This window comes from Gavia stellata, chromosome 4 (assembly GCF_030936135.1).
Source record: "Gavia stellata isolate bGavSte3 chromosome 4, bGavSte3.hap2, whole genome shotgun sequence".
Lineage (NCBI taxonomy): Eukaryota > Metazoa > Chordata > Aves > Gaviiformes > Gaviidae > Gavia > Gavia stellata.
The window spans coordinates 1,404,624-1,425,448 of NC_082597.1; the positions used below are offsets into that span (position 1 = coordinate 1,404,624).

Consider the following 20,825-nt stretch of genomic DNA (forward strand, 5'->3'; position numbering starts at 1 on the left):
TGTGTCTGTCCCAGTGTCCGGGGTGGGATCCCAGTTGCCGGTGTCAGTCCCGGTGCAGGGGGCCGGTGTCCCGGGTGGGTGCTGGTGTCCGGGTGGGTGTCCCGGGTGGGTGTCCGGGTGGGTGCTGGTGTCCGGGTGGGTGTCCCGGGTGGGTGTCCCGGGCGGGTGCCGGTGTCCCGGGTGGGTGTCCCGGGTGGGTGCCGGTGTCCCGGGCGGGTGCTGGTGTCCCGGGTGGGTGTCCCGGGTGGGTGCCGGTGTCCCGGGCGGGTGTCCCGGGTGGGTGCCGGTGTCCCGGGCGGGTGCTGGTGTCCCGGGCGGGTGTCCCGGGTGGGTGCCGGTGTCCCGGGCGGGTGTCCTGGGTGGGTGCCGGTGTCCCGGGTGGGTGTCCCGGGTGGGTGCCGGTGTCCCGGGCGGGTGTCCCGGGTGGGTGCCGGTGTCCGGGTGGGTGCCGGTGTCCCGGGCGGGTGCCGGTGACCCGCTACGGGGTCCCGGTTCCCGGTGTCGCGGTCCGGTCTCCTGGATCAGTCCCGCTGCAAGTTCCCGGCGGCAGAGCCGGTTCCCGGGATGGGCTCCCGCTTTCCCCGGGAGCGGATCCCGGAGCGGAGCGGCGGTTCCCGGGAGCGGTGCGGGGTCCGGGAGCGGATCCCGGAGCGGAGCGGCGGTTCCCGGGAGCAGAGCGGGGTCCGGGAGCGGATCCCGGAGCGGAGCGGGGGGTGTCCCGGCGGGTTCCCGGAGCGGAGCGGCGGTTCCCGGCGGGGAGCGGGGCCGGAGCGGGGCCGGAGCGGTGCCGGTGGCGGTGCCGGTGGGCGGCGAGTGGCGGCGCTGGGGGCGGCGGCGGCTTTTAAGCGCTGCCCCGGCCCCGCCCGGTCCCGCTGCCTCGGGATGGGGCCGGCCCGGCGGGGGGGGCTGACCGCAGCCGCTATTTATAGCCCCCGCGGCACCGCCGCCGCGCCCCCCAACCCCGGTAACCCCCCACACCGGTAACCCCGAACTCCGGGACCCCCGGTAACCCCCAAACTCCGGCAACCCCGAACTCCGGTAACCCCCCAACCCCGGTAACCCTCAACCCCGGCACCCCCAAACCCTGGCACCCCCGTAACCCCCCAACACCGGTAACCCCCAACCCCGGTAACCCCCTAACACCGGTAACCCCCAAACCGTGGCACCCCCGTAACCCCCCAACACCGGTAACCCCCCAACCCCGGCACCCCCAAACCCTGGCACCCCGGTAACCCCCGAACCCCGGTAACCCCCCAAAACCGGTAACCCCTGAACCCCGGCACCCCTGAACTCCGGCTCCCCCAAACCCTGGCACCCCCGTAACCCCCAACCCCGGTAACCCCCAACACCGGCACCCCCGAACTCCGGGACCCCGGTAACCCCCCAACACCGGTAACCCCAAACTCCGGTAACCCCCCAACACCGGTAACCCCCAACCCCGGCACCCCCAAACCCTGGCACCCCCAAACCCTGACACCCCGGTAACCCCCGAACCCCGGTAACCCCCCAACACTGGTAACCCCCGAACCCTGGCACCCCTGAACTCCGGCTCCCCCAAACCCTGGCACCCCGGTAACCCCCGAACCCCGGTAACCCCAAACTCCGGTAACCCCTGAACCCCGGCACCCCGGTAACCCCCCAACCCCGGTAACCCCAAACACCCCGGCACCCCAAACCCTGGCACCTCGGTAACCCCCAACACCGGCACCCCAAACCCCGGCACCCCGGTGACCCCAAACACCAGCAACCCCAAGCCCCGGTAACCCCAAACCCCAGCACCCCAGTAACCCAAACACCAGTAACCCCCAAACCCCGGCACCCCCAAACCCTGCACCCCGGTAATCCCGAACACTGGTAACCCCAAACACCCCTGAAACCCCAAACCCCGGCACCCCAACAGCGGCACCCCCTGAAACCCCCAAACCCCAGCACCCGCAAACCCTGCACCCCAAAACACTGGCATCCACTGAACCCCAAAACCCCAGCACCCTGAAACCCCGGCATCCTGAAACACCAGCACCCACAAACACCAACACCCACAAACACCGGCACCCCCAAAACACCAGCACCCACAAGCAATGGCACCCCCAAACCCCAAAAGCCCGGCACCCTGAAACACCAGCACCCACAAACAACAGCACCCTTAAACCCCGGCACCTCCGACACCCCCAAACCCCGGTATACCCAAACCCCAGCACCCACAAGCACCGGCACCCCCAAAACCCTGGCACCCCCAAACCTCGCCACCCCCGAAACTCCAGCACCTAAGCACCCCAGTATACCAGCACCCTGATAGCCCAGACACCCTGACACCCCATGACCCTGACACCCCAAAACCCCGGCACCCCAAAGCCTCAGCACCGCCAGCACCCCGGGCACCCTTACACCCCGGGCACCAGGGCACCCCAGCACCGTCGGCACCCCAATACCCCATCGCCCTGACACCACGGGCACCCTAAGCACCCCAATACCCCCGCACCCCAACACCCCAGGCACCAGGGCACCCCAATACCTGGCACCCCAATACCCTGGGCAGCTGAGCACCCCAATACCTCAGCACCCCCAGCACCCCAACACCCCAGGCACCCTGAGCACCCCGATACCCAGCACCCCAACACCCCAGGCACCAGGGCACCCCAATACCTGGCACCCCAATACCCTGGGCAGCTGAGCACCCCCAGCACCCCGACACCCCAGGCACCCTGAGCACCCCGATACCCAGCACCCCAACACCCCAGGCACCAGGGCACCCCAATACCTGGCACCCCAATACCCTGGGCAGCTGAGCACCCCCAGCACCCCGACACCCCCGGCACCCTGAGCACCCCGATACCCAGCACCCCAACACCCCAGGCACCCTGAGCACCCCGATACCCAGCACCCCAACACCCCAGGCACCAGGGCACCCCAATACCTGGCACCCCGACACCCCCAGCACCCTGAGCACCCCGATACCCAGCACCCCAACACCCCAGGCACCAGGGCACCCCAATACCTGGCACCCCAATACCCTGGGCAGCTGAGCACCCCCAGCACCCCGACACCCCAGGCACCCTGAGCACCCCGATACCCAGCACCCCAACACCCCAGGCACCCCCCTGCGAACCCCACCTGGGACCCAGGCACCCCCCATCAGCCCCCCCCCCCTTGGGACCCCCACCCAGGGCCCCCCCTTGCCGGGTGACCACCCCACTGGTGGCTGAAGCCGTGGGTCCCCTCGGCCGTGCCTCAGTTTCCCCATTGGGGTGGCACATTTGGGGGGGGCTCATTCATGATGGGGGGGGTGGACCCAGGTGTCTGGGCCCCCCCTGTGACCCCCGGTCCCCCCAAAATCGCTGGTGCCCCCCCACACACTGGGGGGGTCCGCCTGGATGCCTGGGTCCTCTTCAACACCCTTGGGCCCAGGCTGGGTGCTGGGTGGGGGGGGGCCTGGGGTGCACACTTGGGTGCTGGGTGCTCCGCCCTGGGTCCTTTGGGGAGGGGGGGGGGTAATTTTTGGGGGGGTGTATCTGGTTCCCCCAGGTTCCGGTGTCGGGCCGCCGGTGTCACCGCGTCACCGCTGGCCACCCGCCGTGGAAGCTTCCAGTGGGTGGGGGGGTGGGGGGCACCCAGCTGCCTGGGCCCCACCGTGGGGGGGGGACAGGGGGTGCAGGGTGCCTGGGTTCCTCTCCCACCGCCCTGTGACTCAGTTTCCCCCCGCTCCACGCTGAGGAGTTCCCTGGGTGGGTGTCAATGGCTGGGGGGGGGGGTGAGGGTGCACCCCAGGGTGACGGGTGACAGCGGGTGGCGGGGGGGGGGACACACGATGGCCCAGGCGCCTGCGCCAGCACCTAAAAATAACCTGGCGAGTCAGAGCCACGCACCCGGCACCCAAAATACCCCGGGGGGGGGCGGGGGGTGGAGGGGCACGTCCTGCTCGGGGCGGGGGTGACGCGGGTGGCACGTGGGTGGCACCCGCACCGGGGTGCACCCATGGGTGGCACCCGCACCCCGGGGACCCTCGCGTGGATGGCAGTCATGCAGGGGGGTGAATGGTGTATTGCTCCGAGGGGGGGTGGGGTCAGGGTGCTGCAGGAGGGGTCAGGGTGCTGCAGGGGGGGTCAGGGTGCTCCGGGGGGGGTGTCAGGGTGCTCCAGGGGGGTTCAGGGTGCTCGCCGGGGTCTCAGCTCCGCTTCAGGCAGGGGTAGAGGAAGATGATGGTGGAGGCCACGACGAAGAGGATGAAGGGCTTGAGCCCACCGGTGGACTCCTGGGGAGGGGACGGGGGTCAATGCCACCCCCACCGCGGTGGCACCCCGAGTCCCCCTCTCCCCCCCCACGTACTTGGCTCTGGGTCCCCTCCGGGCACCAGGACTGGGTGTCCTCGGGGTCCTCGGGGTGGGGGGACACTGCGGGGGGATCCTCTGTGTCCCCCGGCCCCTCGGGGCACCTGCAGGAGACGTGGTGTTGGGGGGCTGCCGGTGGCGGGGGTGGCACGGACGGGGGGACACGGCCATGGGGACAAGGGGGACGTGGCTGGGGGGACAGGGGGACACTGGGGACATGGCCATGGGGACAAGGGGGACATGGCGGGGGGACAGGGGGACACTGGGGACACGGCCATGGGGAGAAGGGGGACATGGCCAGGGGGACACTGGGGACATGGCCATGGGGACAGGGGGACATGGCCGGGGGGACAGGGGGACACTGGGGACATGGCCATGGGACAAGGGGGACATGGCCAGGGGACAGGGGGACACTGGGGACATGGCCATGGGAGAAGGGGGACATGGCCCAGGGGCACAGGGGGACAATGGGGACATGGCCATGGGGACAAGGGGGACATGGCCAGGGGGACACTGGGGACATGGCCATGGGAACAAGGGGGACATGGCTGGGGGGCACAGGGGTCTTGGCTGGGGGGACTGGGAATGCAGCCATGGGGACAGGGACATGGGGACAGGGGGACATGGGGACAGGGGGACATGGCTATGGGGACAAGGGGGAACATGGCCATGGGGACAGAGGGACATGGCCAGGGGGCACAGGGGACATGAGTGGGGGGCACAGAAGACATGGGCAAGGGACAAGGGGGACATGGCCATGGGGACAGCGGGGAACATGGGTCAGGGACACAGGGGACATGACCATGGGGACAGGGGGGACATGGGCCAGGGGACAGGGGGGACATGGGCCAGGGGGACAGGGCCAGGGGGCAGCGGGGACACGTATGGGGCCACCTCCAGGAGAGCACAGGCGCAGGGACATGGAGGTCCGGGGGGTCTTATGGGTCCCATGGGTGCCATGGGGGCTATAGGCACGGGGTCGTGGGTCCCATGGGTGCCATGGTCCCCGTGGGGGCCATGGGGCAGTACCAGTGGCGGCAGGTGCCGCAGAGGTGCCGGGCAGAGGCGGTGGTGGCGGTGCCGCAGCGCCCGGTGCTCCTCGCTCAGCGCCTCCTCCTGCGCCCGCAGCCTGCCCAGCTCCTCTGCGCGGCACCCCCACCTCAGCCCCACGGCACCCCCGCCCCACGGCACTGCGCCCCACAGCACCCCGCCCCCACAGCATCGTCCCCTGCCGCGGTCAACACCCCCTGTGCCGCAACGTCACCACATCACACCACGGCCACCACACTGCCATGCCATGGCCACCAAACCACCGTGCCATGGCCACAACCCTTCTGTCCATGGCATCACTGTCATACCATGGCCACCATCCCACCACACCGTGCCCACCATCCCACCACGCCATGGCCACCATCCTGCTGCACCATGGCCACCAACCCACCACGAAGGTGACCACCATCCATCACAGCCACCAACCCACCATCCCCACCATGGCCACTGACCACCACGCTGTGCCCACCATCCCACCATGCCAAGGCCACCATCCTACTGCACCACGGCCACAACCCACCACACCGTGCCCACCATCACACCATGGCCACCATCCCACCATGCCATGGCCACCATCCCACCATGCAAGGCCACCATCCTACTGCACCATGGCCACCAACCCACCACGCCGTGACCACCATCCCACCACAGCCACCAACCACCATACTATACCCACCTTCCCAGCACACCACGGCCCCCAACACACCACGGCCACCAACCCACCGTGCCATGGCCACCATCCAACCACGGCCACTGACCCACCACGCCATGCCCACCAACCCACCACGCAATGTCCACCATCCACCACACCAGGCCCACCAACCCACCACACCACGGCCCCCACCACACCATGGCCACCATCCCACCATGCCATGGACCCCATCCCACCATTGCCATGCCCACCATCGTACTACGGCCACCATCCCACCACACCACGGCCCCCACCACACCATGGCCACCATCCCACCATGCCATGGACCCCATCCCACCATGCCATGCCCACCATCGTACTACGGCCACCATCCCACCACACCATGGCCCCCACCACACCATGGCCACCATCCCACCATGCCATGGACCCCCATCCCACCACACCGTGGCCACCATCCCACCATGCCATGGACCCCATCCCACCACACCGTGGCCACCATCCCACCATGCCATGGCCACCATCCCACCACGCCATGCCCACCATCACACCACAGCCCCCAACCCACCACACCATGGCCCCCACCACGCCATGGCCCCCATCCCACCATGCCATGGCCCCCATCCCACCATGCCATGGACCCCATCCCACCATGCATGCCCACCATCGTACTACGGCCACCATCCCACCACACCATGGCCCCCACCACACCATGGCCACCATCCCACCATGCCATGGACCCCATCCCGCCACACCGTGGCCACCATCCCACCATGCCATGGACCCCATCCCACCACACCGTGGCCACCATCCCACCACACCATGCCCACCGTTGCACCACGGCCACCAACTCACCACACCGTGGCCCCCACCATGCCATGGCCACCATCGCACTAACGGCCACCATCCCACCACACCATGGCCACCAACCCACCACACCGTGGCCCCCACGACGCCATGCCCGCCTTCCCACCTCCCCATGCCCACCATCCCCACACGGCCACCATCCCACCACGCCGTGGCCTCCTCCCTCCCACGCCCCGGTACCTTGGAGCCGTGCCACCTCGGCGGGTGGCACCCCGGTGCTGCTGGTCCCTCAGGCGAGCGTTGGCGCGCAGCGCGCCGGCCTCCAGCTGGTACCGGGAGCAGAGCTCCTGCCCGCGCCGCAGCTCTGCCCGCAGGCCGGCAACCTCCTCCCGCAGCCGGCCGGCCTCCGCTGCCCGCTGCCCGGCCGCTGCCATCGCCGCTGCCCGCTCCGACTGCGCCAACGCCAGCGCCCGCTCCAGCTGCCCCAGCTCGGCTGCCTGCCCTGCCTGCAGGGCACCCAGCTCTGCCTGCAGCGTCCCGCAGCTCGGCTGGGAGAGGGCAGGTGTGGGCACCCCACTCGGGGGCACAGATTCGGGGGGTACCCGGCCCATATGGGGTGCCCGACCCCATGGGTGCCCATCCCTGGGGGCACCCGTCCCTTGGGGTGCCAGCCTCTATGGGGTGCCCGGCCCCATGGGTGCCCATCCCTGGGGGCGCCCGTCCCTTGGGGTGCCAGCCTCTATGGGGTGCCCGGCCCCATGAGTGCCCATCCCTGGGGGCGCCCGTCCCTTGGGGTGCCAGCCTCTATGGGGTGCCCGGCCCCATGGGTGCCCGTCCCTGGGGGCGCCCGTCCCTTGGGGTGCCAGCCTCTATGGGGTGCCCGGCCCCATGAGTGCCCATCCCTGGGGGCGCCCGTCCCTTGGGGTGCCAGCCTCTATGGGGTGCCCGGCCCCATGGGTGCCCGTCCCTGGGGGCGCCCGTCCCTTGGGGTGCCAGCCTCTATGGGGTGCCCGGCCCCATGGGTGCCCATCCCTGGGGGCGCCCGTCCCTTGGGGTGCCAGCCTCTATGGGGTGCCCGGCCCCATGGGTGCCCATCCCTGGGGGCGCCCGTCCCTTGGGGTGCCAGCCTCTATGGGGTGCCCATTCCTAGAGGGTGCCCAACTCAAGGGGGTGCATGTCCCCATGGGGTGCTCAACTCCGGGGGTGCCCATCCTTGTGGGGTGCCCGTCCCTGGGGTTGCACGTCCCCATGGGGAGCCCATCTCCCTTGGGGTGCCAGTCCCATGGGGTGCATGTCCTTTGGGGTGCCAATCCCTCGGGGGACTCATTCCTGGGGGTGCCCATCCCTGGGGTGCCTGTTCATGGGGGTGCCCGTCCCCATGGGGTGCCCATCACCCTTGGGGTGCCCATCCCTGGGGTGCCCATCCCATGGGGTGCCCGTCCCCATGGGGTGCCCATCCCTGGGGGTTCCCATTCGTGGGGGTGTCCTTCCCAAGGGGGTGCCCATCACCCTTGGGGTGCCAATTCCTGGGGGTGCCCATCCCTGGGGTGCCAATTTCTGGGGGTGCCCATCCCTGGGGTCCCTGTTCATGGGGGTGCCCGTCCCCATGGGGTGCCCATCCCTGGGGTCCCCATCCCTGGAGGTTCCCGTTTGTGGGGGTGTCGATCCCAAGGGGGTGCCCATCCCCATGGGGTGCCAATTCCTGGGGGTGCCCATTCCTGGGGTCCCCATCCCCATGGGGTGCCCATCCCCATGGGGTCCCCATCCCTGGGGGTTCCCGTTCATGGGGGTGTCTGTCCCAAGGGGGTGCCCATCCCCATGGGGTGCCTGTCCCTGTGGGGTGCCAATTCCTGGGGGTGCCCATCCCTGGGGGTGCTGGTCCCTATAGGGTGCCCATCCCCATGGGGTGCCCGTCCCTATAGGGTGCCCATCCCTGGGGGTGCTGGTCCCTATAGGGTGCCCATCCCCATGGGGTGCCCGTCCCTATAGGGTGCCCATCCCTGGGGGTGCTGGTCCCTATAGGGTGCCCATCCCATGGGGTGCCCGTCCCTATAGGGTGCCCATCCCTGGGGGTGCCCGTCCCTGTGGGGGGGTTCCCAGTTCTCCCCACTCACTGCTCACGGAGGGGGAGGCGCTGAGGTCCATGGCCCTGCCACCCGGCTGTGGGGCACCCTGCGCTCTGCGACTGTCCCCCGGGTGACCGTCCCCAGGGGTGGCATCTCTGGTTGCCCTGGCAACCGCCTCCCCCTTCCATATGGGGGGGGGGGGTCTGCCCACCCGGATGCCTGGGTCCCTCAGGTTGGGGGGCAGCACCACGCCCCCCCAGTGCTGCTGTCCCATACCAGCACCCCACAATCCGGACCCCCCAGTGCCCCTGCTTCCCGCCCTGCGGTCTCACCCCCCCGCCCCCAGCTTCAGGAAGCATTGTGGGGGGGTGTTCACTCTGGAGCCTACTGATGGCCATGAGGGGCCCATGAAGGAGCAGTGAGGCAGGGTCCGGGGGGGCAGCCAGACTCCTGGGTCCATTGTGTCCCCCCCAGGCCCAGCCCCTGCTGCGGGGTGGGGGGGGCAAGGGGGGGGTCCCTAAATCACTGGTGGGGGGGTCCCCGCACCAGGGGGGACTGTGTGCCCAGGGAGAGCGATGACCTCATAGGGGATGTGGTGACGTCATGCTGAGAATAGGATGGGATGTTGTGGCATGGTATGGTGTGACTTGACTTGACCCCACCTGACCCAGTACAGCCCAGTATGGCCCAGTATGGCCCAGTACAGCCCAGTACAGCCCACTACAGTACGGCCTGACCTGGTAGGGGACAGTTTGGCGCAGAACGGTACAGTATGGCACTACCAGACCTGACCCAAGTCACTATGGCCCAGTACAGCCCAGTACGGCCCAGTATGGCCCAATACAGTACAGCACAGGCCAGTACAGCCCAGTGTGGCCGAGTACAGCCCAGTATGGCCCAGCCCAGTACAGTACAGCCCAGCGCAGTATAGCCCAGTATAGCCCAGAATGGCCCACTACAGCTCTGTACAGCCCAGCCCAGCCCAGTATGGCCCAGTACAGACCAGTATGGCCCAGTACAGCCCAGTACAGCCCAGCCCAGTACAGTACAGCCCAGCACAGCCCAGTATAGCCCAGTATGGCCCACTACAGCCCTGTACAGCCCAGCCCAGTATAGCCCAGTATAGCCCAGAATGGCCCAGTACAGCTCTGTACAGCCCAGCACAGCCCAGTATGGCCCAGTACAGACCAGTATGGCCCAGTACAGCCCAGTACAGCCCAGCCCAGTACAGTACAGCCCAGCACAGCCCAGTATAGCCCAGTATGGCCCACTACAGCCCTGTACAGCCCAGCCCAGTATAGCCCAGTATAGCCCAGAATGGCCCAGTACAGCTCTGTACAGCCCAGCACAGCCCAGTATGGCCCAGTATATCCCAGTATGGCCCAGTACAGACCAGTATGGCCCAGTACAGCCCAGTACGGCCCAGCCCAGTACAGTATAGCCCAGTATGGCCCACTACAGCCCTGTACAGCCCAGCCCAGTATAGCCCAGAATGGCCCACTACAGCTCTGTACAGCCCAGCACAGCCCAGTATGGCCCAGTATACCCCAGTATGGCCCAGTACAGCCCAGCCCAGTACAGTACAGCCCAGCACAGCCCAGTATAGCCCAGTATGGCCCACTACAGCCCTGTACAGCCCAGCCCAGTATAGCCCAGTACAGGCCAGTATGTCCCAGTACACAATGGCTGGGGCAGGAGCCACAGAGCCCCCCCTGCACCCACCGCTGGGGGCTCAGCCCAGCCCTGTCCCCCCCTGTCCCCCCCTGTCCCCTCCCCGTCCCCCCAGCACCCACCCGTCCCTGTCCGGGAGCCGACCACGACCCCACGGGTGCCCCGGGGTGCACCCATGGGTGGGCACCACACCCTCACCCCAGCACCCAGGCAGCGGCGGACACGCACCCACCACCCTGTCCGTGGGCTCCCCACTCCACGCGGGTACCGGGGGGGTGGGTGCCACCACCCCACTGTCCCTCCGCTCCACCCGCCTCTTATAGGCACCCCCAGCCCAGGGTGGGAGGGGGGCCCCCAGCACCCTTAATCCCCCCCTAAGCAGCTTCTGCTCATCCTTCCTGACCCCACGGGAGGCCCCACGGTCGCGGGGGGGGGCAGGAAAAGGGGTGCGGGGAGGGGGGGGGGGGGGAAAAGGTTTGGGCTCGTCCGGGATTTGAACCCGGGACCTCTCGCACCCTAAGCGAGAATCATACCCCTAGACCAACGAGCCGCCGGCAGCACGCGCTGCCCCTCCATGGGTCACGCGTGGGTCGCGGCGGGGGGGGGACACGGGAGGGGCAGCAGCAGCGGTGGAGCCCCCCCGAAAGTGCACACACACCCCCCCCGGCAATGCACCTCTCCGCAGTGCCCCCCCCCCCGAAAGTGCCCCCCCCAAGTGCCCCCCAAAGTGCCCCCCCTCGAAAGTGCCCCCCCAAAGTGCCCCCCAATGTGTGCCCCCTCGAAAGCGCCTCCCCGAAAGTGCCCCCCCGAAAGTCGCCCCCCAAAGTGCCCCCCAAAATGCCCCCTCGAAAGTGCCCCCCCGAAAGTGCCCCCCCAAAGTGCCCCCCAAAGTGCCCCCCTCGAAAGTGCCCCCCCAAAGTGCCCCCCCAAAGTGCCCCCCGAAAGTGCCCCCCCAAAGTGCCCCCCCCAAAGTGCCCCCCGCAAGTGCCCCCCTCGAAAGTGCCCCCCCAAGTGCCCCCCCCGAAGTGCCCCCCCAAAGTGCCCCCCTCGAAAGTGCCCCCCCGCAAGTTCCCCCCCGAAGTGCCCCCCCAAAGTGCCCCCCTCGAAAGTGCCCCCCCAAGTGCCCCCCCCAAAGTGGCCCCCCAAAGTGCCCCCCGAAAGTGCCCCCCCAAAGTGCCCCCCCAAAGTGCCCCCCCCAAAGTGCCCCCCCAGCCATGCACCCCCCAACCATGCACACCCCCCCCAGCAGTGCACCCCCCCAAAAGTGAGCACACCCCCCCAGCAGCGCACCCCCCTGCAGCGCCCCCCCATCCATGCACCCCGCAGCAGTGCAGCCCCCCCAAAAGTGTCCCCCCCCTCCACCCGGCAATGCACCCCCAAGCAAGCGCACCCCCCGAAAGTGCACACACACCCCCCCCCGAAATGTACCCCTCTGCAGTCACCCCCCAATAGTGCCCCCCTCCTAAAAGTGCCCCCCCCAGCAATGCACCCCCCCGGCATTGCACCCCCAGCACTGCACCCCCCAACATCCCCCCCAGGACAGTGCCCCCCCCCCCGACAATGAACCCCCCAGCACTGCACCCCCCAACAGCCCCCCCCACCCCGAGCAGTGCCCCCCCCCCCAGGAGCCCCCCCCGGCCGTGTGCTCCCACCTTCACCCCCAGCACTGAGCCCCCCCCACCCCAGGGGGGTCCCCCCACAGCAGGACCCCTGCCCCCCCCCAACACAAAGCAGGGGACGATAAATGGTGGGTGACACCGGGTGTCCCCGCGGGGCTGTGGGGGCACCCTAGAGCGCTCGGGGAGGGGGGGGGGGCGAGGGGGACCCCACCACCCCCTGGACACCCCAAGCCCCCCCCCAGGACCAACCCGGGGCGCACCGGACTGGGACATCCCAACGGCAGCAAGACCAAGCTTGGGGGGCCCCTGCGTGTCTCTGGGGACCCCCGAACCCCCGAGACGGGGATGGGGGGCCCTTACGCGCCCCCCCCCCGCCCCCCAAATCCGCCCGGAGCCCCGGCAATCGGCTCGGCCCGGCTTAGGGATGCCGATTAGGCTCTGAGCCCGGCTTAGCCCCCCCTAATCCCCAAGTTTGCCCAAGGATGAAGCCTTGATCCCCCCCTCAGCCCTTAAGCGGCTTGGGGCTGGGCAGGGTATATCAGAGGGGGAGGGCAGTGGCCCCCCGTGTCCCCCCACCCCCCCCAGCCCCGTCACCATGTCGGATGAAGAGTTTTACCTCTTCAAGAACAGGTCCTCGGTGGGACCTTGGGACGGTCCCCAATATCACATCGGTCCGTTGTGGGCGTTCTACCTGCAGACCGCCTTCATGGGCATCGTCTTCTTGGTGGGGACCCCCCTCAACACCATCGTCCTGGTGGTCACCGTCAAGTACAAGAAGCTGAGGCAACCCCTCAACTACATCTTGGTCAACATCTCCTTCAGCGGCTTCATCTGCTGCATCTTCAGCGTCTTCACCGTCTTCATCTCCAGCTCCCAGGGTTACTTCGTCTTCGGCAAGAACATGTGTGCCTTGGAGGGCTTTGTGGGGGCCACCGGAGGTAAGTGGGGGTGACCGCCGTGCTCTGGTGGGGCTGGAGGAGTTGGGGTGACCACTGTGGTCTGGTGGGGCTGGAGGAGTTGGGGTGACCACCACCGTCTGGTGGAGCTGCAGGAGTTGGGGTGACCATTGTGCTCTGGTGGGGCTGGAGGAGTTGGGGTGACCACCGTGGTCTGGTGGGGCTGGAGGAGTTGGGGTTACCACCACCTTCTGGTGGAGCTGGAGGAGTTGGGGTGACCACCGTGGTCTGGTGGGGCTGGAGGAGTTGGGGTGACCGCCATGGTCTGGTGGGGCTGGAGGTAGGGGTGATCACTATGATCTGGTGGGGCTGGAGGAGTTGGGGTGACCACCACCGTCTGGTGGAGCTGCAGGAGTTGGGGTGACCATTGTGCTCTGGTGGGGCTGGAGGAGTTGGGGTGACCACCGTGGTCTGGTGGGGCTGGAGGAGTTGGGGTGACCACCACCGTCTGGTGGAGCTGCAGGAGTTGGGGTGACCATTGTGCTCTGGTGGGGCTGGAGGAGTTGGGGTGACCACCACCGTCTGGTGGAGCTGGAGGAGTTGGGGTGACCATTGTGCTCTGGTGGGGCTGGAGGAGTTGGGGTGACCACCACCATCTGGTGGAGCTGTAGGAGTTGGGGTGACCATTGTGCTCTGGTGGGGCTGGAGGAGTTGGGGTGACCATTGTGATCTGGTGGGGCTGGAGGAGTTGGGGTGACCACCATCTGGTGGAGCTGTAGGAGTTGGGGTGACCACCGTGGTCTGGTGGGGCTGGAGGAGTTGGGGTGACCACCACCGTCTGGTGGGGCTGGAGGAGTTGGGGTGACCACCGTGGTCTGGTGGGGCTGGAGGAGTTGGGGTGACCACCACCGTCTGGTGGAGCTGCAGGAGTTGGGGTGACCATTGTGCTCTGGTGGGGCTGGAGGAGTTGGGGTGACCACCACCGTCTGGTGGAGCTGGAGGAGTTGGGGTGACCATTGTGCTCTGGTGGGGCTGGAGGAGTTGGGGTGACCACCACCATCTGGTGGAGCTGTAGGAGTTGGGGTGACCATTGTGCTCTGGTGGGGCTGGAGGAGTTGGGGTGACCATTGTGATCTGGTGGGGCTGGAGGAGTTGGGGTGACCACCATCTGGTGGAGCTGTAGGAGTTGGGGTGACCACCGTGGTCTGGTGGGGCTGGAGGAGTTGGGGTGACCACCACCGTCTGGTGGGGCTGGAGGAGTTGGGGTGACCACCGTGGTCTGGTGGGGCTGGAGGAGTTGGGGTGACCACCACCGTCTGGTGGAGCTGGAGGAGTTGGGGTGACCACCATCTGGTGGAGCTGTAGGAGTTGGGGTGACCACCGTGGTCTGGTGGAGCTGTAGGAGTTGGGGTGACCACCATGGTCTGGTGGGGCTGTGGGAGTTGGGGTGACCACTGGGGTTGTAGGTGGAGGTGACCACCATGGCCCGGTGGTGCCACGGGGGTTGGTGGGACGTGGGTTGAGGTCCCGGTGGTGCCCCCCCCCAGGGCTGGTGACGGGGTGGTCCTTGGCCTTCCTGGCTTTCGAGCGCTACATCGTCATCTGCAAACCCTTCGGCAACTTCCGCTTCAGCTCCAAGCACGCCCTCCTGGTGGTGGTGGCCACCTGGGTCATCGGCATCGGCGTGGCCATCCCCCCCTTCTTCGGGTGGAGCAGGTTGGGGGGCGACGGCGGGCAGGGTGCGGGCAGGGTGCTGAGCATCCCCAGGAGTGGCGCGGGCGGGTGATGGGGGTGCCACGGGGTGCCATGGGGGGTCCCAGGAGGGTGCTGAGCCACCCAGCAGTGCCACGGGGGTGCCACGGGGTGCCATGGGGGGTCCCAGGAGGGTGCTGAGCCACCCAGCAGTGCCACGGGGGTGCCATGGGGTGCCATGGGGGGTCCCAGGAGGGTCTCAGGAGGGTGCTGACCCACCCAGCAGTGCCACGGGGGTGCCATGGGGGGTCCCAGGAGGGTCCCAGGAGGGTGCTGAGCCACCCAGCAGTGCCACGGGGGTGCCATGGGGTGCCATGGGGGGTCCCAGGAGGGTGCTGAGCCACCCAGCAGTGCCACGGGGGTGCCATGGGGTGCCAGGGGGGTCCCAGGAGGGTCCCAGGAGGGTGCTGAGCCACCCAGCAGTGCCACGGGGGTGCCATGGGGGGTCCCAGGAGGGTGCTGAGCCACCCAGCAGTGCCACGGGGGTGCCATGGGGGGTCCCAGGAGGGTTCTGAGCCACCCAGCAGTGCCACGGGGTGCCATGGGGTGCCATAAGGGTGCCATAGGGGTGCTATAGGGGTGCCACAGGGGTGCCACAGGAGTGCCAGTGAGATGCCACAGGGGTGCGGAGCGGGCTGGCAATGCCATGGGGTGCCATGGGGTGCCATAGGGATGCCACAGGGGTACAACAGGATGCCGGGGGGGTGCCACGGGGGTGCCACGTGGCGTGGAGCGGGCAGCGAGCGCACGTGTCCCCGCAGGTACGTGCCGGAGGGGCTGCAGTGCTCCTGCGGCCCCGACTGGTACACGGTGGGCACCAAGTACAAGAGCGAGTACTACACCTGGTTCCTCTTCATCTTCTGCTTCATCGTGCCCCTCTCCCTCATCATCTTCTCCTACTCCCAGCTGCTCAGCGCCCTGCGGGCCGTGAGTCCCGGGGGGGCACGGGGCGGGGGGGCACACGCGTGTGCAAGGGCGGGAGGATGGCGGGGAGGTGGGGGAGATGGGATTGAGGGAGGGAGGGAAGGAGGGAGGGAGGAGATGGCCAAAGGGAGGGAGGGAAAGAGGGCTGGAGAGCAGGAGGGATGGAGGGATGGCTGGAGAGATGGAGGGATGGCTGGAGGGATGGAGGGGTGGCTGGAGGGATGGAGGGATGGAGGGCAGGAGAGATGGAGAGATGGATGGAGGGATGGCTGGAGGGATGGAGGGAAGGAGGGCAGGAGGGATGGAGGGATGGCTGGAGGGATGGAGGGATGGAGGGCAGGAGAGATGGAGAGATGGATGGAGGGATGGCTGGAGAGATGGAGGGATGGCTGGAGGGATGGAGGGAAGGAGGGCAGGAGGGATGGAGGGATGGCTGGAGGGATGGGGGGAAGGAGGACAGGAGGGCAGGAAGGGTGGAGAGATGGCTGGAGGGATGGAGGGATGGCTAGAGAGATGGAGGGATGGCTGGAGGGATGGAGGGCAGGAGAGATGGAGAGATGGATGGAGGGATGGAGGGATGGCTGGAGAGATGGAGGGATGGCTGGAGGGATGGAGGGAAGGAGGGTAGGAAGGATGGAGGGATGGATGGAGGGATGGAGGGATGGCTGGAGAGATGGAGGGATGGCTGGAGGGATGGAGGGAAGGAGGGTAGGAAGGATGGAGGGATGGATGGAGGGCTGGAGGGATGGCTGGACAGATGGAGGGATGGCTGGAGGGATGGAGGGAAGGAGGGTAGGAAGGATGGAGGGATGGATGGAGGGCTGGAGGGATGGCTGGACAGATGGAGGGATGGCTGGAGGGATGGAGGGAAGGAGGGTAGGAAGGATGGAGGGATGGAGGGATGGCTGGACAGATGGAGGGATGGCTGGAGGGATGAAGGGAAGGAGGGTAGGAGGGATGGAGGTCAGGAGGGCAGGAAGGGTGGAGAGATGGCTGGAGGGATGGCAGGGTGGAGAGATGGAGCGATGGAGGGATGAAAGGAAGGAGGGAAGAAAGGAAGAAGGGCTGGCTGGAGGGCTGGAGGGATGGAAGGATGGAGGGATGGCTGGAAGAATGGAGGGATGGAGGGAAGGAGGGCAGTGGGGATGGAGGGATGGATGGAGGGAAGGAGGGCTGGAGGGATGGTAGGGTGGAGAGATGGAGCGATGGAGGGACAGAGGGAAGGAGGGAAGGAAGAAGGCTATAAGGATGGAGGGATGGATGGAGGGAAGGAAGGAAGGAAGGAAGGGGGAAGGAGGGCAGGAGGGATGGAGGGATGGCCGGAGGGATGGAGGGCAGGAGGGAAGGAGAGTTGGCAGGATGGAGAGTAGGAGGGCAGGAGGGATGGAGACACGGAGAGATGGAGGGATGGAGGGATGGCTGGAGGGATGGAGGGAAGGAGGGAAGGAAGGAAGAAGGGTTGGCTGGAGGGATGGAGGGATGGAGGGTTGGATGGAGGGAGGGATGGAGGGAAGGAGAGTTGGCAGGATATAGAGTAGGAGGGTGGGAGGGATGGAGACAGAGAGAGATGGAGGGACGGAGGGTTGGAGGGATGGCAGGACAGAGAGATGGAGGAACGGAGGGCAGGAACATTGGAGGGATGGAGGGAAAGAGGGATGGCGAGAGGGAGGGTTGGCTGGAGGGATGGAGACACGGAGAGATGGAAGGGTGGCTGGAAGGATGGAGGGTGGCCAGAATGGAGGGATGGAGAGATGGAGAGTTGGAGGATTGGCTGGAGGGAAGGAGGGTGGGCAGGATGGAGGGAAGGAGGGTGGGCAGGATGGAGGGAAGGAGGGTAAAAGGAATGGAGGGATGGAGAGACGGAGGGACTGCTCGGACAGCGGGACGGAGGCAGGGGGCAGGCGGGGGGCGGGAGGCCGGACCCTGACCCCCTCCTTGGGGCGCAGGTGGCCGCGCAGCAGCAGGAGTCGGCCACGACGCAGAAGGCGGAGCGGGAGGTGTCCCGCATGGTGGTGGTGATGGTGGGCTCCTTCTGCCTCTGCTACGTGCCCTACGCGGCTCTGGCCATGTACATGGTCAACAACCGGAACCACGGGCTGGACCTGCGCCTGGTCACCATCCCTGCCTTCTTCTCCAAGAGCGCCTGCATCTACAACCCCATCATCTACTGCTTCATGAACAAACAGGTGCCCCCGGGGACACCCCGGGACGCCCGGGCAGTGGGGACATCCCGGGGACACCTGGGTGATGGGGACACCCCGGGATGTCCAGGCAATGGGGACATCCTGGGACACCCGGGCAATGGGGACACCTTGGGGCACCTGGGCAATGGGGACACCCCGGGATGTCCGGGCAATGGGGACACCCTGGGACACCTGGGTGATGGGGACACCTGGGGCACCTGGGCAATGGGGACATCCCAGGCCACCCAGGCGATGGGGACACCCCGGGATGTCCAGGCAATGGGGATGTCCTGGGGACACCTGGGTGATGGGGACACCCAGGGACGTCCGGGCAATGGCGATATCCCAGGACACCCAGGTGATGGGGACACACTGGGATGTCCGGGCAATGGGGACATCCCGGGGACACCTGGGTGATGGGGACACCCTGGGGCACCCAGGCAATGGGGACATCCCAGGCCACCCAGGTGATGGGGACACGCCAGGATACCTGGGCAATGGGGACATCCTGGGACACCTGGGCGATGGGGACACCCTGGGGCACCCAGGCAATGGGGACATCCCAGGACACCCAGGCGATGGGACGTCCGGGCAATGGCGACATCCTGGGACACTCAGGCACTGGGGACACCTTGGGACCCCTGGGCAATGGGGACATCCTGGGACACCTGGGTGATGGGGACACCCAGGGACACCCAGGCAATGGCGATATCCCAGGACACCCAGGCGATGGGGACAACCCCGGGACGTCCGGGCAATAGGGACATGCCAAGGACACCTGGGTGATGGGGACACCCAGGGACACCCAGGCAATGGCGATATCCCAGGACACCCAGGCGATGGGGACAACCCCGGGACATCCGGGCAATAGGGACATGCCAGGGACACCTGGGTGATGGGGACACCCAGGGACACCCAGGCAATGGCGATATCCCAGGACACCCAGGCGATGGGGACAACCCCGGGACATCCGGGCAATAGGGACATGCCAGGGACACCTGGGTGATGGGGACATCCCAAGGACACCCAGGCAATGGGGAGATCCTGGGGACACCTGAGCACTGGGGACATCCAGGGACACTCAGGCACTGGGGAGATCCTGGGGACACCCAGGTGACAGGGGGATCCTGGGGACACCTGGGCAATGGGGACACCCAGGGACACCCGGGCAATGGGGACATCCCAGGACACCCAGGAAATGGGGACACCAAGGGATGCCCGGGCGATGGGGACATCCCGGGGACACCTGGGTGATGGGGACATCCAGGGACCCCCAGGCACTGGGGACATCCCGGGGTGCCCAAGGACATCTGGGGACCAGGGACACTTGGGGACCAGGGTCAACCGGGGATGGCCAGGGACACCTGGGGACTGGGCACCAAGGATGCCAACGGCCTGGGGACATGCAGAGACCATGGACACCTGGGGACGAGGACACCTGGGGACTGAGGACGCTTCGGGGCACCCAAGGACATCTAGGGACACCCAAGGGGACACTTGGGGACACCCAAGGACATCTAGGGACACCCAAGGGGACACTTGGGGACCAAGGATGTGCAGGGATGCTCAGGGATGACCATGGACTGGGGACCAGGGACATCTGGTGCCAAGGGACTGGGGACATCCCGGGGACGGGGGATGAGAGAGGATGAGGGACACCCGGGGACACTTGGGGACACCCGGGCACACCCAGGGTCATCACCAGGGTGGGGGGTACCGTGTTCCCGGGGGCAGGAGATGGGGCCAATGTGACACCGGGGGTGGGAAGAGCGTCCCAGGGCTGGGGACAGGGGACACCCCGGTCCCCCGCCCCGGGGCTGAGCCGGCCGCGGGTCCCCGTCCCCGTAGTTCCGCGCCTGCATCATGGAGACGGTCTGCGGGAAGCCCATGACGGACGACTCGGACATCTCCAGCTCGGCCCAGAGGACGGAGGTCTCGTCCGTCTCCTCCAGCCAGGTCAGCCCCAGCTGAGGAGCCGCCAGCGCCCGCCCCGGCCCCAGGACCCCCCACCCCGGCTCTCCCCGCTATGGGGCTGGGGCTGCCCTGGGGGTCCGGGGCCGCCCCCTCGGCCAGCCTAGGATGTAGGCGCGGGTGGGACAATAAACCACCGCCGCGATCTGAACGCAACGCTGAGCCCGTCTGCGCGTCGGTGGCCCCACGGCGGGGTGGGGACGGGGAGGGTCCCGTGGGTGGCTCGGCCCCACGGCGATGCCGGTGCGGGACCCAGTGGTGGGGCAGGGAGGTGGGGTGCTGCCCCCGCTCCCCCACCACCACCCATGGGGTTGGGGTGCGGCTGAGCCCCCCATCTGTGGGGCTGGGGCAAGGATGGATGCCATCCATGGGGCTGAGCCCCCACCCATAGGGCTGGGGCAAGGCTGGATCCCATCTGTGGGGCCGGGGTGGGGCTGAGCCCCCCATTCATACAGCTGGGGTAGTTCCGACCCCCATCTATGGGGCTGGGGTGGTTTCGAGCCCCATCCATGGGGCTGGCGTGGGGCTGAGCCCCCTTCTATGGGGCTGGGGTGGTGCAGAGCCCCCATCCATGGGGCTGGGCTGGATCCCATCCATGGGGTCAGGGTGATGCACAACCCTCATCTGTGGGGCTGGAGTGGTGCTGGATCCATCTGTGGGGCTGGGGTGGTGCTGAGCCCCCCATCTATGGGGCAGGGGTGGTGCTGAGCCCCCCATCCATGGGGCAAGGCTGGATCCCATCCATGGGGCTGGCGTGGGGCTGAGCCCCCTTCTATGGGGCTGGGGTGGTGCAGAGCCCCCATCCATGGGGCTGGAGTGGTGCAGAGCCCCCATCCATGGGGCTGGGCTGGATCCCATCCATGGGGTCAGGGTGATGCACAACCCTCATCTGTGGGGCTGGAGTGGTGCTGG

At 67.8% G+C, this 20,825-nt stretch overlaps 2 protein-coding genes and 1 non-coding gene across 3 annotated transcripts in view; 1 reads left to right on the forward strand and 2 right to left on the reverse strand.

The window, feature by feature from the left end:
* Positions 1–7,265, reverse strand: part of FLNC (filamin C) — a 57,634-nt gene extending 50,369 nt beyond the window's left edge. Inside the window, 2 exon segments of the mRNA XM_059815986.1 lie at positions 4,324–4,429; positions 7,072–7,265. Coding sequence (XP_059671969.1) covers positions 4,324–4,429; positions 7,072–7,265 — 300 coding nt within the window.
* Positions 7,266–11,046: 3,781 nt separating this feature from the next.
* TRNAP-AGG (transfer RNA proline (anticodon AGG)) lies at positions 11,047–11,118 on the reverse strand. Its single transcript has one exon. It is a non-coding gene; the product is annotated as a tRNA-Pro (tRNA).
* Positions 11,119–12,782: 1,664 nt separating this feature from the next.
* On the forward strand, positions 12,783–19,913 carry OPN1SW (opsin 1, short wave sensitive). Its single transcript, XM_059817075.1, has 5 exons — positions 12,783–13,125; positions 14,631–14,799; positions 15,597–15,762; positions 17,706–17,945; positions 19,791–19,913. The coding sequence occupies exons 1-5, from the start codon at positions 12,783–12,785 to the stop codon at positions 19,911–19,913; spliced, it is 1,041 nt and encodes a 346-aa protein (XP_059673058.1).
* Positions 19,914–20,825: the final 912 nt, after the last annotated feature.